At 35.1% G+C, this 14,069-nt stretch overlaps 1 protein-coding gene across 1 annotated transcript; it reads right to left on the reverse strand.

Annotated features, from left to right (window-relative positions):
* Positions 1-4,912: 4,912 nt before the first annotated feature.
* LOC131842772 (zinc finger protein 184-like) lies at positions 4,913-14,056 on the reverse strand. The gene is made up of 7 exons (XM_059191340.1): positions 13,844-14,056; positions 11,423-11,557; positions 9,745-11,127; positions 8,603-8,752; positions 6,827-6,925; positions 6,077-6,175; positions 4,913-5,342 (listed from the first exon to the last, which is right to left on the reverse strand). Exons 1-7 carry the CDS (start codon positions 13,973-13,975, stop codon positions 5,193-5,195), a joined length of 2,148 nt encoding a protein of 715 aa, XP_059047323.1. The 5' UTR covers positions 13,976-14,056; the 3' UTR covers positions 4,913-5,192.
* Between the last annotated feature and the right edge of the window lie 13 nt (positions 14,057-14,069).

A 14,069-nucleotide genomic window follows, 5' to 3' on the forward strand; every position in this document is an offset into this window, starting at 1 on the left:
CCCTGGAGAACCTGTACACATAGATCTAAATATTCGATGCGTACCTGGGTTGCCATTATGCATTGACACCCCTCCCGGCTAATTCACTTAGAGTGATGTCTTAGCCTTCACCGCGCATGCATATCTTAATGTATGTAACAAAAGTGATTGAATTCCTGAGCTACCTGTAACCTTGTGGGCCCACAGAAGAGCAAATATACTTACGTTTGGGTAAGTAAATATTTGACCAGCCAGTTCCTACATTAAGATATAGTCCATCGAAGAAGTGTATACCATAGCCATCGCCGCACCACAGTGCACAGTTTGGCGTCAAAATCCAAAAACTTGAAGGGCAAAATTGTTAATGTCAATGAGGTGGTTGGATCTATTTGTAATATAGTAATTATACTTCAGCATGTAGGATAATAGATTGTACAAATCTATATTAGATAAGTCACTTTATCTAACGTCACTAAGTCGTATACCATTTGAGATAAATAGTCATAGTAAACTAGTATAGTAGTCAAGATGTAAGAAACAAATACACAAGTTCCAAGTTCTTTACCCTCGTCACCGATTCTGTATCACATGGCGATCGAGACAGTATAGCTGCAAAGACGTACACCAAGAAAAGTTACTCGCAAGCAGACTTCGGAAAGCAGCGGGATAAAGAGAAAAACAAAAGTATCCAATTGTTTCTTATTGACCTATAGGATGAGATATAAAAATCAAAAGACAATATAATAGTGGAACAACAGCCCTCGGTCTCCATTCAAAGTCAAAAATCCACCTCTGGACTTATATTAGCTGAAATACTGCTAAAATTAAACGTTGCGATCCTCATTTTCGGATTAGCTGTAAACGTTTAGGCGATTCGTAATATTATTAACACAGCCATAAATGCAAGACTCAGTAGAAGATGCTGGCATACCCGTCATCCTCGACAGTTTGAAGCCATTATTTACATTTTTTTGTGTGATTTGTATTAGTGCTCTTTATGGAGACTTTGAATAATTTATATATAGAATTAAGACCTGATTATTTATTCGCCTTCGACCTTTATTCGCATTAAAAAGTAGCCTATATCCCTTCTCATGCTTTAGACTATTGTGTAGCAAATTTAAATCAGATCACGAGTTTTGGCGTGAAAACGAGACAGACAGACAGACAGAGTTATTTTCGCATTTACACTAGTAAGGATCAAGAAACAGAATAAAATAGAACCATGTGGAAGAACGAACAAGAATGTCCAATAGACTATTGTGTAGCAAATTTAATTTAAATCAGATCACTAGGTTTGGCGTGAAAGCGAGACAGACAGACAGAATTATTTTCGCATTTATAATATTAGTAATGATCAAGAAACAGAGAATAAAATAGAACCAAATTGAAGAACGAACAAAAATGACCAAATTCAATTTATTCGCAACAACAATCCTAAGTGCCAACATTTAACATCACTGTCCGTATGATCCAGTTGAGAAATAATATGAAATCCAAGTGATACCTTTTTTTATTTTGTATTTAATCATTAGCATACAGTCGAGAGACACAAGAAACTTAACAGATACATTTTTGTTTTAATCACAGACAATATTCAACAATTAACAAAAATACAACATTTAATAATTTAATAACTCTGACCTATTGGAAACCAGGATGATTCAAGTGATACCTTTCTTTATTTTGTTTTTAATCAATTACTATACAGTTGAGAGGCACGAGTACAAAGTTAATACTTCTTTAACAATGAATCTCCATGCAGACCAATGATTTTTTTTATCATATTCATCTATCTCCTTTTTAATGATGGAACAGGCAAAGACCCTTAGACCGTACAGACTGCAAACGATGAATGGTTTAAGTGATACTTTTAATTTTGTTTTCAATTAATTACCATATAATTGAGAGGCACAAGTACTAACTTAATACATCTTTAACACAATCCACCTCACACTGACATCCACACTGATCCTCTTCAATCCACTTGATCCAATTTGCAAACTATAAATGATTGAAGTAGTAGCTTTTTTGTTTTTAATCAATTAATCCGAGACCATATTCAATAATTAACCGAAATAAGCAACACAAACTTAATAACTCTAATACAATGCGCCTGGATGCTGTCCCTTTGGAAACCATCAATGATTCAAGTGGTAGCTCTTTTTTGTTTTTATCAATTGCATTATAGTTGAGAGCCGTAAGTGGAAACTTAATACATCTTTAACACAATGGTGTGGAGGTCACACTGGACCTTTGTAAACCATGAATGATTCAAGTGGTACATTTTATTTGGTTTTTAATTTGGAGCCACAAGTGGTACTATTTTTTTTTAAACAGTTACTATAGTCAAGTCAAATTAATTAACCAAAATACTGACCTCCACACTGATCCTATGGAAACCACAATAAATTCAAGATATACCTCTTTGAAGAACGAACCAGAATGTCAAAATTCAATTTATTTACAACAACAATCCTAAGTGCCAACATTTTGAAATCCAGTTGAAAACTGACATGTAATCCAAGTGATACTCTTTTTGTTTTATTTTAATCCATTACCATGCATTTGAGAAGCATAAGAAACTTAACTAGTACATTTTTGTTTCAACCATATACCATAGTCAACAATTTAACCAAAATGCAACACAAACTTAATAGCTCTGACCTCCACACCAACCATTTGGAAACCACAATGATACAAGTGCTACCTTTCTTTATTTTGTTTTTCTTTAGTCGAGAGGCACAAGTACAAACTTCACACATCTTTAACACAATGGAGCCCATGCCGACCCTTTGCTAACCACAATTCAAGTGATACCTTTCTTTATTTTGTTTTTAATCAATAATCTTATAGTTGAGATGCATAAGAAACTTAACGGGTAATTTTTATTTTAACTAGCTACTTGCCACGGCTTTGCACGGGTGTACATGTATTATATATATAAACCTTCCTCTCAAATCACTCTATCTATTAAAGAAAACCACTTCAAAATCTGTTGTGTAGATTTAAATATTTAAGAATACACAGGGACGGACAGACAGTGACAGCGACTTTGTTATATACTATGTAGTGATAATCCGAGACCATATTCAACAATTAATCAAAATGCAACAAATTTTATAACTCTATTGACCCCCACACTTGGACACCACAATGATTAAACTGAAACTATTAAACACAATGAATCTGTGGTATTATTCGCTGACTGTTTATAAGGCAGAACAATTTAACAACCGACTGAGAAGACAAATATGAGGGCCATTGGGACAATATTAGAAAATATATCTTACTAGCCGACCGTGCACTAGCTGATTCCACACCAGAAATAAATATGTCAAAGGTTTTTTGATGTTTAGTTATGCAAAAAATTTCTGAAAACTATTTGACAGGTAATATTTTATTTTCTCACCATATACAGCCTCCTTCGAGTTCTACAGATATTTCAAAACCAAAATTAGCCAATCGGCTAGCCATCTTCGAAGTTTAGCAAGAATAAAAACGTCATATCATTTTTATATATATACAATTCTCGTTTCAACCCATACCTACGACAACCTTACAATAGCAGACCGTTCAGGACTATTTGGAAACCATAATGGTTTAATATTCGATAATCAAATTAAGATGGTAGTTTTATAACCAAACTTTTGATTTTACAGATTCATTTCACCGATTTCCCTTCATCGTATAACATTAGAGCCGAAAGAATGAACTCTACATCACAAAACAACATTGGGTCATTGAATATTGGAGGGAAAACCGAAAAGCAGTCAAAGAAATGGCGTTGGAAAGCCATGTTTATTACTGAAACTTTTTTATGGTATTTGGAGACACTGCAATAAAGACAACAATTTTAACGACTTCACTTATAACGAATTAACCAAAACAAGGACGAATGTCTCAAAATATTTACTCGTTTCCAACAGCAATTTAACCCGACAGTCAAGCAATTCGGAAAACTTAAAATTCAAATAAATTTGAAAATAGATTGAAAAATGCAATTGAAATATGCAACTCATGCATTGACGATCAATAATACGACAGCAAAAAGTTTAGTGTTGCCAAGTCATTGTATGTTTTTGGTCTAAATTAGAACGGCTCATAATTTTAAAAATTAACAAATATAGCTAAACAGACAAGTAATAAGAAAATAGTGATTGATTTAATTATAATGTTTAGATACATATAATACATTGTTAATTTAATTTATACTATTTTTTATGTTGTCACATAATGATTTTTCGGGCCAAATTTGTAGCCCGAATAGTTAGTAGGAGCTAAATAGTAAAGTGTAGCGGAACGGTGTTACACTATTAATAAATTAAATTTCTCTATAAAGAATATTTTAACAGGAGTAAGTGGAGTGTTTTTTTTAATACATAGCGTGCGTTTTCTCTACGTTTGAACTAATTTTATGAACATGTTTTTAACTATGAAAATGAATAATCATACAATTTTAAGATGTAAAAATATAATTACATAAAATTAGTCATGTACATTTTAATATTCATTATGCAGTCCCTCTGTGCCTATATTATTTCTGTCAATACTATATTATCTGTGGTCAACACTAACCCTTCCATTGGCTACGTCTCTCAGATTATAACTTAGATTTAGCTTCATTGTAAAACGAATTAGCATATATTATTAATGCGAAATATAGATGAATGGATGTTTGTTACTCTTTCACTCAATTACTTATTAACGGATTTTGTTGAAACTGTACAGTACAGCTTATACAGTAGAATAGCACATATGCGGGTGAAACCACGGGAAGAGCTAGTTATCAAATAAACTTATTACAGTATAATTATTTTAAAATACTAGAGGGAATAAAATATGCCATGCCCATAGCATTAGACAACTGGTAGAAATAATACACCTTTTTTTATTTTTTTATTATACGATATATATTTCGCGCGCTTTTGTTATATAGGTGTACAGATATTTTTTTTGTTTCATATTCTGGCGCAAATAATTTTGCCGCGCATTTTTTTCTTAATTATTGCAATATTACAACAGAATATCTAAATGGGTGTTGCGACTTAGTACATTATATATATATATTAATTTATTTAAATTTCATTACAGAATATAAATATTATAAGAATTCAAAATACTTTTGAATGGCTTCTGTGATTTTCGGCAGATTACAATAAAAAAAAATATTTGTTAAATATGTACGCAGATATTTTTCCCGCGCTTTTGCCCTACTCTGTAGACTTGGGTGTTCGTTTTCTAATTCGCGGAGGCAAAGGAATCTTCATATGTACAGTCTTGATGTGCATTTTCACGCACGTGGACGTTGTAAAGGATTTTTGACATAAGTGACATTGGTGCGGCTTCACTCCAAAATGTACCTGAGAATGAAATTGTTTTAAAATTTTAAATCATTCATTCGTATAACCTTTGGGCAGTTTGAAACTCAGTGTTTTGCTCGTTGAGTAAATATATTAGAGAAAAAATGTTAATACAAAAACTTAAGCTCATAAACGGCTAAAATGTCGTACATGAATAATTTTTGATTTTATTTGAAATTATTCACTTTTTTTCATACTACTCTAATGCTGTTGGCCGCAGCTGGCCTACAGCTTCACCGGACGATAGGTGGCGAGTGCAGATGGCACTCCAAACCAAAGGAAGGACTTATGGAGCGGCTGAAGGCCAACTCCCGCCTGACGGATACTAGTCTGAGGGCACCGGACATCTCTATTGTTTATTAATCTGTACCCTGTCGTTTAAAACGATTATAAGTCGATACTATACCAAATTCCGTATCCTAAATTTATTTAATTCGTATTCGTAAACAAGTTTCCTTAATTTTGTCTTTGGCAAAAGCACCAACATGCCAAGCCACAAAAAGAAAAAAAAAAGTTTTAGTCTGAGGGCACCGGACATCTCTATTGTTTAAAACGATTATAAGTCGATACTATACCAAATTCCGTATCCTAAATTTATTTAATTCGCATTCGTAAACAAGTTTCCTTAATTTTGTCTTTGGCAAAAGCACCAACATGCCAAGCCACAAAAAGAAAAAAAAAGTTTTAGTCTGAGGGCACCGGACAGCGTGCGTGCGTGAGTATAATGAACTTACGGCCATGATATGTCTGACGATTGCAGCTCTCAGTTTGAACTTCTTTTGGCAGTAATCACATTCATACGGTCTCTCATTTGTGTGTACGCGCATATGAAACTGAAAAAAAAAGACATTATTAATAATAATAATACATGAAACAAAATCTATTTACACCTATTTACGGAAGTAACTGGAGTATGAAATTTCGTACACTTATCTTAACATATTACAAATTTTTTGTGTCCATCCTGCAATTAAATTCAAATTAAACAATCATTTATTCATGTAGGACATTTTAGCTGTTCATTAACATCAAATGTTTTATATTATATTGCATGCCAAAACAACATCAATTTTATTAAATGTTTTATATTATATTTCATGCAAATAAAAACATTTCATTTATAATTTTACCCTACTGTCCAGTTCAGTATATAATCCAATTGAGAAGAACTGGCAAGAAACTCAATTGAATTACTTCTTTTAAACTAGCTGTACTCGCAACTTCGTCCGCGTGGAAATTAACTTTATTTTTCTAACTTCATCAGCTACCTGCCAAAAAAAGTCCCATCAAAATCGGTCCAGCCAGTTCAGAGATTAGCCGGAACAAACAGACAGACAGACAAAAATTGTAAATAATGTTATTTTGGTGTATGTACCGTATTTATATTCATATGCATGTAGTAAAAAACGGTTATTTCAATATTACAAACAGACACTCCAATTTTATTTATATGTATAAATAATAATATTTATTAAATATATTACCTGCAGCGATAGAGGTACTCTAAATCGCTTTGGACACAATGTACACTTGTATTCTCTCTCGCCCGAGTGGATTTTAAGATGCATCGGGTACCCACACTCCTGAATTAATAATGTAAGAAGCATTAATTATGATGGACGAATGAGGCTGACTGACTTAAAACTGACTTGAAGCCGGGTATCGCAAGGGAAACCCCAAGTAGCGCCCGTGACTTGTGACACGGGTGTAGGTTTAAAAGGCCCTTTTAGAATGCATTAACACTCACCTTCACTACTTGCAGCTTCCCCCCAGGCCCAACTAAGACCGGGATGAACCCATTCCTAATACAATTCACTTTAGTATCCAAAACACAACCGGCACGCTCTGCACTCGTCGACTGAATGCCGCGGCTCACCCAACGAAAGAGAATTATTCAACTACCGACCTCCGTATTTATAGACCGAAGTCAGTGTAGTAGTTCGGTCTATAAATACTAGATGGCGCTATTTACAATATTCGTAATAATCTTTACATTGGGTACTTCATTAGTACTAAAAACAAACCACCTTCTTTTAATATATTTTTAAAATATCGGATTTTTTTCTACAATAATGATGTGAATTCTAACAATAATAATATTATTCTAAAAGAAAATATTGTTCTAAAATAAAAGTAGCTTAGTTACTCCTTATTACATCGGCTACCTGCTAATAAAGGTCTCGTCAAAATCGGTCCAGCCATTTCAGACATAAGCCGGAACAAACAGACAGATAGACAGACAAAAATTGTAAAAAATGTTATTTTGGTGTATGTACCGTATTTATATTCATATGCATGTAGTAAAAAACGGTTATTTCAATATTACAAACAGACACTTCTATTTTATTTATATGTATGTCTGTGTGTCTGTCTGTCGATCTGTTTGTTCCTGCTAATCTCTGAAATGGCTGGACCGATTTTGACGGGACTTTTTTTGGCAAGTAGCTGATGTAATAAGGAGTAACTTAGGCTACTGGTATTTTAGAAAAATAAAGTTAAATTCCATGCGGACGAAGTCGCGGAAACAGCTAGTGTTGGTGCGCTAGCGAGGGCATCCGAGCCGGCAGCGAGCCTGATCTGCCGCGACCACACTCGGCCATTCCGTGCATTGGGCATCGCACATAAATTCTCTTACATACGACAATACATAATTCTACAGTCCACAACAAAGAATAGAATAGAATAGAAAATCATTTATTCAAATAAACTTACATTGAAGCACTTTTGAATAGTCATTACATTTTTTAATCTACCGCTCGTTCGGAAAGTCTCATCACAAGAAGAACGAGCAAGAAACTTGCGTGTTGCTCTTTTAAATAATTTTATTATTACATTACATTTTTAAGTTTAAGTGTGTGAATACAAACCACCAATTAGCACTAATTCTATTAAATACTCATCATCATCATCTGCTTCTTCCTTATCCCATTTATTTGGGGTCGGCGTAATATGTTTTTCTCTTCCATTCATCTCTGTTCGCAGTCATTCCGTTATTTACTCCCTTTCTCACCATATCATCTTTCACACAGTCCATCCATCTCTTTTTCGGTCTTCCTCTACCCTTATAACCATCCACATTCATATGTAACACCGTCCTTAGGATATGATCTTCATTCCTACGCATTACATCTATTAAATATTCAAATAGAAAAAATATTGAATATATAACCAACTGGTTAAACAATTAATGAGACAACGTGATATTATTTCACCACCCTAACCGAGCTTAGTCAGCTTGTACTAAATATATAGTTACTTACCAAGATAAGCTGTCCACAGACTTCACACATGACTCGTTTGGTGTTCTTCGGCCTCCGCTTCTTCCGGAGACCTCTCTGAGCTGCATTCTTAGGGGCGTGGCGGGCATAATGCTCAGCGAAATTGTGTGCAAATTTGAAGGTTTTCTGGCACTGAAAATGTTGGAATACATATATAGATAAATTCTTTATTCACAATTACAGACACATGTATTCAACTGAACGGCGGTCCTCCACAGAGCGGTTTTCTAGAAACTTCTCACCATGCACAACCACATTGTGGAATCACCTTCCAGCGATGGTATTTCCGAACCGATACGATATTGAAACCTTCAAGAAAAGAGCTTATTCCTTTTTAAAAGGCCGACAACGTACTTGCAATTCCCCTGGTGTTGCGGGTGCTCATGGGCGGCGGTAATCACTTACCATCAGGTGAGCCGCATGCTCGTTTGTCCCGTGTGTTATAAATAAAAAAAAAAGAAAGATGAGATACAGAAAAAACACGAATTCATAAAAGAAATGTAGGTGACTTTATGTGCCGCAAAAGTGAAAAGTTAGCCAACTCAGCATAAAGATATAATACAGATAATTATCACTTATTTTGTACTCCTAACACAAGTTCGGGTACTAGACAAGTGATAGATATGCTTAGATACATCGGTCCAGCCATTTCAGAGATTAGCCGGAACAAACAGACAGACAGAAAATGTAAAAAATGTTATTTTGGTGTATGTACCGTATTTATATTCATATGCATGTAGTAAAAAAACGATTATTTCAGTATTACAAACAGGCACTCTAATCTAAATATATATAACTCAATGGTGACTGACATAGTGATCTATCAATGCACAGTCCAAACCACTGGACGGATCGGGCTGAAATTTGGCATGCAGGTAGATGTTATGACGTAGGCATCCGCTAAGAAAGGATTTTGATAAATTCTACCCCCAAGGGGATAAAATAGGGGATGAAACTTTGTCAATTTTAAACAGATCGGGCTGAGACTTTGCATGCATAAAGCTACTATGACGTAGGCATCCCCTAAGAAAGGATTTTGATAAAATCCACCCCTAAGGGGATAAACTAACGCGAGCGAAGCCGCGGGCAAAAGCTAGTTTTATTTAAATGTATAGATAACTTACCACTTCGCATTTATATTCTTCAGTCGAATGCACATTGAGATGTTCGTTCATGTCCAATTCTGTGGCAAAACCTATACCACACTGCACGCAGGGTACCACATCGCCGCATCTATCAACCGAATGCCTAAACAAAGCTGCAGGATTGTGAAATTTAACCTTACACGTGTTACACTCACTGAGCTTCTCCGAACTCGTTCTATGATTATGATTCTGTAGTAGGTGGTATTTTAAAAGATTTTCCGTGGCAAACCCATCGCCACAGTTCACACAATTGTACGAGCCGCAACTCAAACTATGGTGTTTTGTCAACGCATCCTCAGTTCTAAAGTTACTGTTACATTTACCACACTTCACCATAGACTCTTCTAGAACATCGCTATGTATCTTCCGTTTATGGGTGCGCAAACCTCTTTCGCCAATAAACGATTCACCACAATAATCGCAACTGATAAGCTTAGCCGTATGCGTCAATCGTCTATGCGATAAATAAGTTGTCTCATGAACAAACGACTTCCCGCATTCACACGTGAATGTTTTCCCCGCGTGGAATTCTGAATGCGCTTTAGCTGTAAGTCGAGCACGTGTGTTGAAACCGCAAATTTTGCACACAAATTTGAACCTATGAACTGCTACATTATGACTGTACAGATAGTCTTTCTCACGAAACCGTGTATGACAGATGCTACATACATAATCCCCAAGCAACGCGTCATGTTTACTTCTGTAATGATTCAACAGTTTATTTTTATTCTTGAACCCTATACCGCAGTAATCGCAACGGAATTTACTCGTTGGCATTTCTTTTAACATTTTTATTTGCTCAATTTGCTGCTCACGTGTGTACACTGTTAAGTTAAAGTTATGTTGATCTGCAAACTCTTTGGTTATATCAGCTACGTCTCGCTTTTTAGCTTTCTTTCTTTTAACATTCCCTTCTGTTATTGGAACAACTTTTTTAGTTAATCTCTTCCTTTTAGCGGGTATTTCTGGATTTTCTTTCAAATCTTCGCTTGTTAGATCTACTGTAGTATTGTTACTATCAATTTCATTATTGGTTTCAAATATATCGTTAGTTTCGGTGAAATTTTCTAGAAACTCTTTAATGCAATCTGTTTCAGTTACAAGTTTATTACCAACCGGCACGAACTCTGTACCGTTACCGCTCAGACTTTTATCATAGATATATTCCTGTTTTGTAACTGTACAATTAGCTTTGTAATCTTCATTTGTGTCTATCGCTTCGTCAGAATTTTCATGAGAGTGTACAGCCTCTACGATGTCTCCATCTGGATTTAATAGATCAATGTTGAATAACTCCTTTTTAATATAGTTGAGGAATATATGCTTTTTGCGATCCATCTTTCGTATGTATGAAGTTGTTATCTGTGGAAATAAGAAATATTAATTACATTTTTACATAAATAATCCCGCACGGTAAGCAGAGCTTGTGTTATGGATACTAATGGGCAACTGATATAAATACTTAGATTTTTTTAAAATACATATCTAATATACATTGGAAACACCCAGACCGATACTATGTAATATTATATTATCTGTGCTGATACAAACAATCATACTCATGAATACAAATATTTGTGGTTAAATTAATAACAGACTAGTAATAAATTCAAAATATACCAATACAGTGACAAAAAAAAAGTGACTGATGACTTACTCTTATCCCTCGTAGCTCAGCTTCTTCTAGCATGTTCTGTGCTTTCCTATAGATGCTCCTGTATGCTATGAACTTCTGTAGGTATACAGCGCATATGCTGCAAAGGTGGTGAGGATATCCATCACCAGCTAGTACCTGGATGAAGAAATAAAACATTATAAATATTCTTTACTGCACTTACATACATTTGTTATTAATTACAACTAATGTTAACAAAGGAGGACTTATCTCTAAAAGAGATCTCTTCCAGTCAACCCAATAGAGTGTGGCATAGGAAGTGTTGAGTGGGTCAAAATGTGCAAATAATAATTATACCTACAATGGCGCCCCCGGGCGCCCCTCCGATCGATCCCCCGTCCAATTCAAACGGGGATCGAAATTACGACGGCCTGAGCCGAAGTTCGAACCGCTAGTGGTGCCCTCAAACTAAAGTCGTATCCGTCAGGCAGGAGTTGGCCTTCAGCCGCTCCATAAGTCCTTCCGCGGGTTTGGAGTGCCATCTGCACTCGCCCCCTAACGTCCGGTGAAGCTGTAAAGGCCAGCTGCGGCCAACAGCATTACAGTAGTCCGAAAAAAAAGGACCTTGATAATCACAATGTCTATTATTATTTTAGAGGAAACCTGGAGAAAGTACATTCAAGTAAAAAGAGATCAAATAAACATAAAATACAAAGGAATGTATTGGTTGCTGGGCCGAAACTCAAAATTATCCTTTGACAACAAGCTTCTCCTGTACAACTCTGTATTGAAACCCATTTGGATCTATGGCATCCAATTGTGGGGTTCTGCTGCAAATTTATACAAAAACATAATTCAAAGGGCACAAAATAACATCCTGGAACAGCTTATTACACCATGGTTTGTAAAAATATCTGAGGTTCACGAGTCATCACAAACACAGTAGCCGAAGATATAAAACACCACTATTCCAAGTCCAAGACACGGTACAGTACACCATCCTAATTTGCTGGCCAACCGACTGATATATATCCCTGACAACATATGTCTGCTTAAAAGGCGTAGGCTACTGGAATCCGATGATTAATCAGGACCTCCAAAAGAGACGATGATGAGTATTTAATTGAATTAGTGCTAATTCGTGGTTTGTATTCACACACTTAGACTTAAAAATGTAAAGTAATAATAAAATTATTTAAAAGAGCAACACGCAAGTTTCTTGCTCGTTCTTCTTGTGATCTACGAGCGGTAGATTAAAAAATGTAATGACTGTTCAAAAGTGCTTTAATGTAAGTTTATTTGAATAAATGATTTTCTATTCTATTCTATTCTATTCTAGACGATGATTCTGCTAGGAATCACTCTCTACCCGCGACGTAGCACCTACACCACATTTGTTCATAGTCTCTGACTGACTGCAGAAAAGGCTAGGCTAGGCTAGAAAATTTTTTTTTGTGGAAACGCCACTACACATCCTATGTGGTTGTTCTCTCATGCATAATCGAAATATCTCCTTTGGAAAGTATACACTCTATCTTGTGGAGATAAAAACAATTGCTCCTAAGAATATCCTTCAATTCTTGTCCCTGATGGATCTAGGTAGCGAACTTTGAAAAAGGGCGAGCACAATAGATCTATGTAGGTTGCAGTGCTACAGGTGCTACAGACACCTGACAATGGCCCAAAACCCGATCTGTTTTTTTTAATTCTACAAGATAAAACTTGTTTTCATTTTTAATATAATAATGGACATATGTCCCAGCATATACTCCTAGTACATGCTGGGGCACTAGTGGAGGATGATAAGATGAGCTATGGCCTCAAAATAAAACCATGATATCAAGCTAACTGACCTGACTGGGGCAAAAGGATTAGAATAGAATAGAAAATCATTTATTCAAATAAACTTAATTTAAGCACTTTTGAATAGTCATAGTTATCATTCTTTTAATCTAGCACTCATTCGGAAAGCTGTCTCATCACAAGAAGAACGAACGAGAAACTTGCATGTTGCTCTTTTAAATAATTGTTGTAATTTTACATTTCTAATTTTCAATGTGAATACAAACCAGTACCATGATTGTTAGTAATTTAGAATAAAAAAGAAATAATAACTTATTTTCTGTCTGTCCAATATCATTTATTATTTATAATACTGATTTTAAATCCTTAAAAAATAAATTGCAAATAATAATGATCTCAATACAATTCACACAGCGCCATCTATACCCAAGGTAAGCTAGCTAAAGTCTGTGTTATGGGTACTAGATAACTGATTTACTATTATACATAGAAAACATCCAGACTGAAGAAACAATCATACTCATGAATAAAAATGTTTGTGTTGCTAGGAATCGAACCCGCGACCATCGGAATTAAGGCGGTGTGCTACACCGCTAAACCACCGTGACCGTCAATAGATATAAACAGTATTCAAAGTCTAAATAATAGAAAATTACATACCGGAACACCGACGAATCTTGCGAACTGTTCCCACAGTTTGTTCTCAAATAAATCATAAAGTTTAACATCAGTAGCTAAGCAGCCACGACAAGCTAGCAATTGGCTCAAATTATTTTGTTTTAATACATACATATTAATTTTTAATATCTACGAAAATTATATATAACAAGAGAAATAAGAATTCACTTTGAATAACGATTATGACAGAACACAGCACAGAGTAGTT

The sequence above is a fragment of the Achroia grisella genome, unplaced genomic scaffold (genome assembly GCF_030625045.1).
Source record: "Achroia grisella isolate CSIRO2021 unplaced genomic scaffold, CSIRO_AGI_Agris_v1 utg2471, whole genome shotgun sequence".
Taxonomy (NCBI): Eukaryota; Metazoa; Arthropoda; class Insecta; order Lepidoptera; family Pyralidae; genus Achroia; species Achroia grisella.

Bases quoted from the DNA above. Each gene is read 5' to 3' on its own strand.
- LOC131842772 (XM_059191340.1), bottom strand. From the start codon at position 13,975: ATGTATGTATTAAAACAAAATAATTTGAGCCAATTGCTAGCTTGTCGT. The intron at 11,128-11,422 runs GTAAGTCATCAG...TTATTTCCACAG, and splicing joins CTGAGCTACGAGGGATAAGA to ATAACAACTTCATACATACG. The intron at 6,176-6,826 runs GTAATATATTTA...TTTTTTTTTCAG, and splicing joins GAGTACCTCTATCGCTGCAG to TTTCATATGCGCGTACACAC.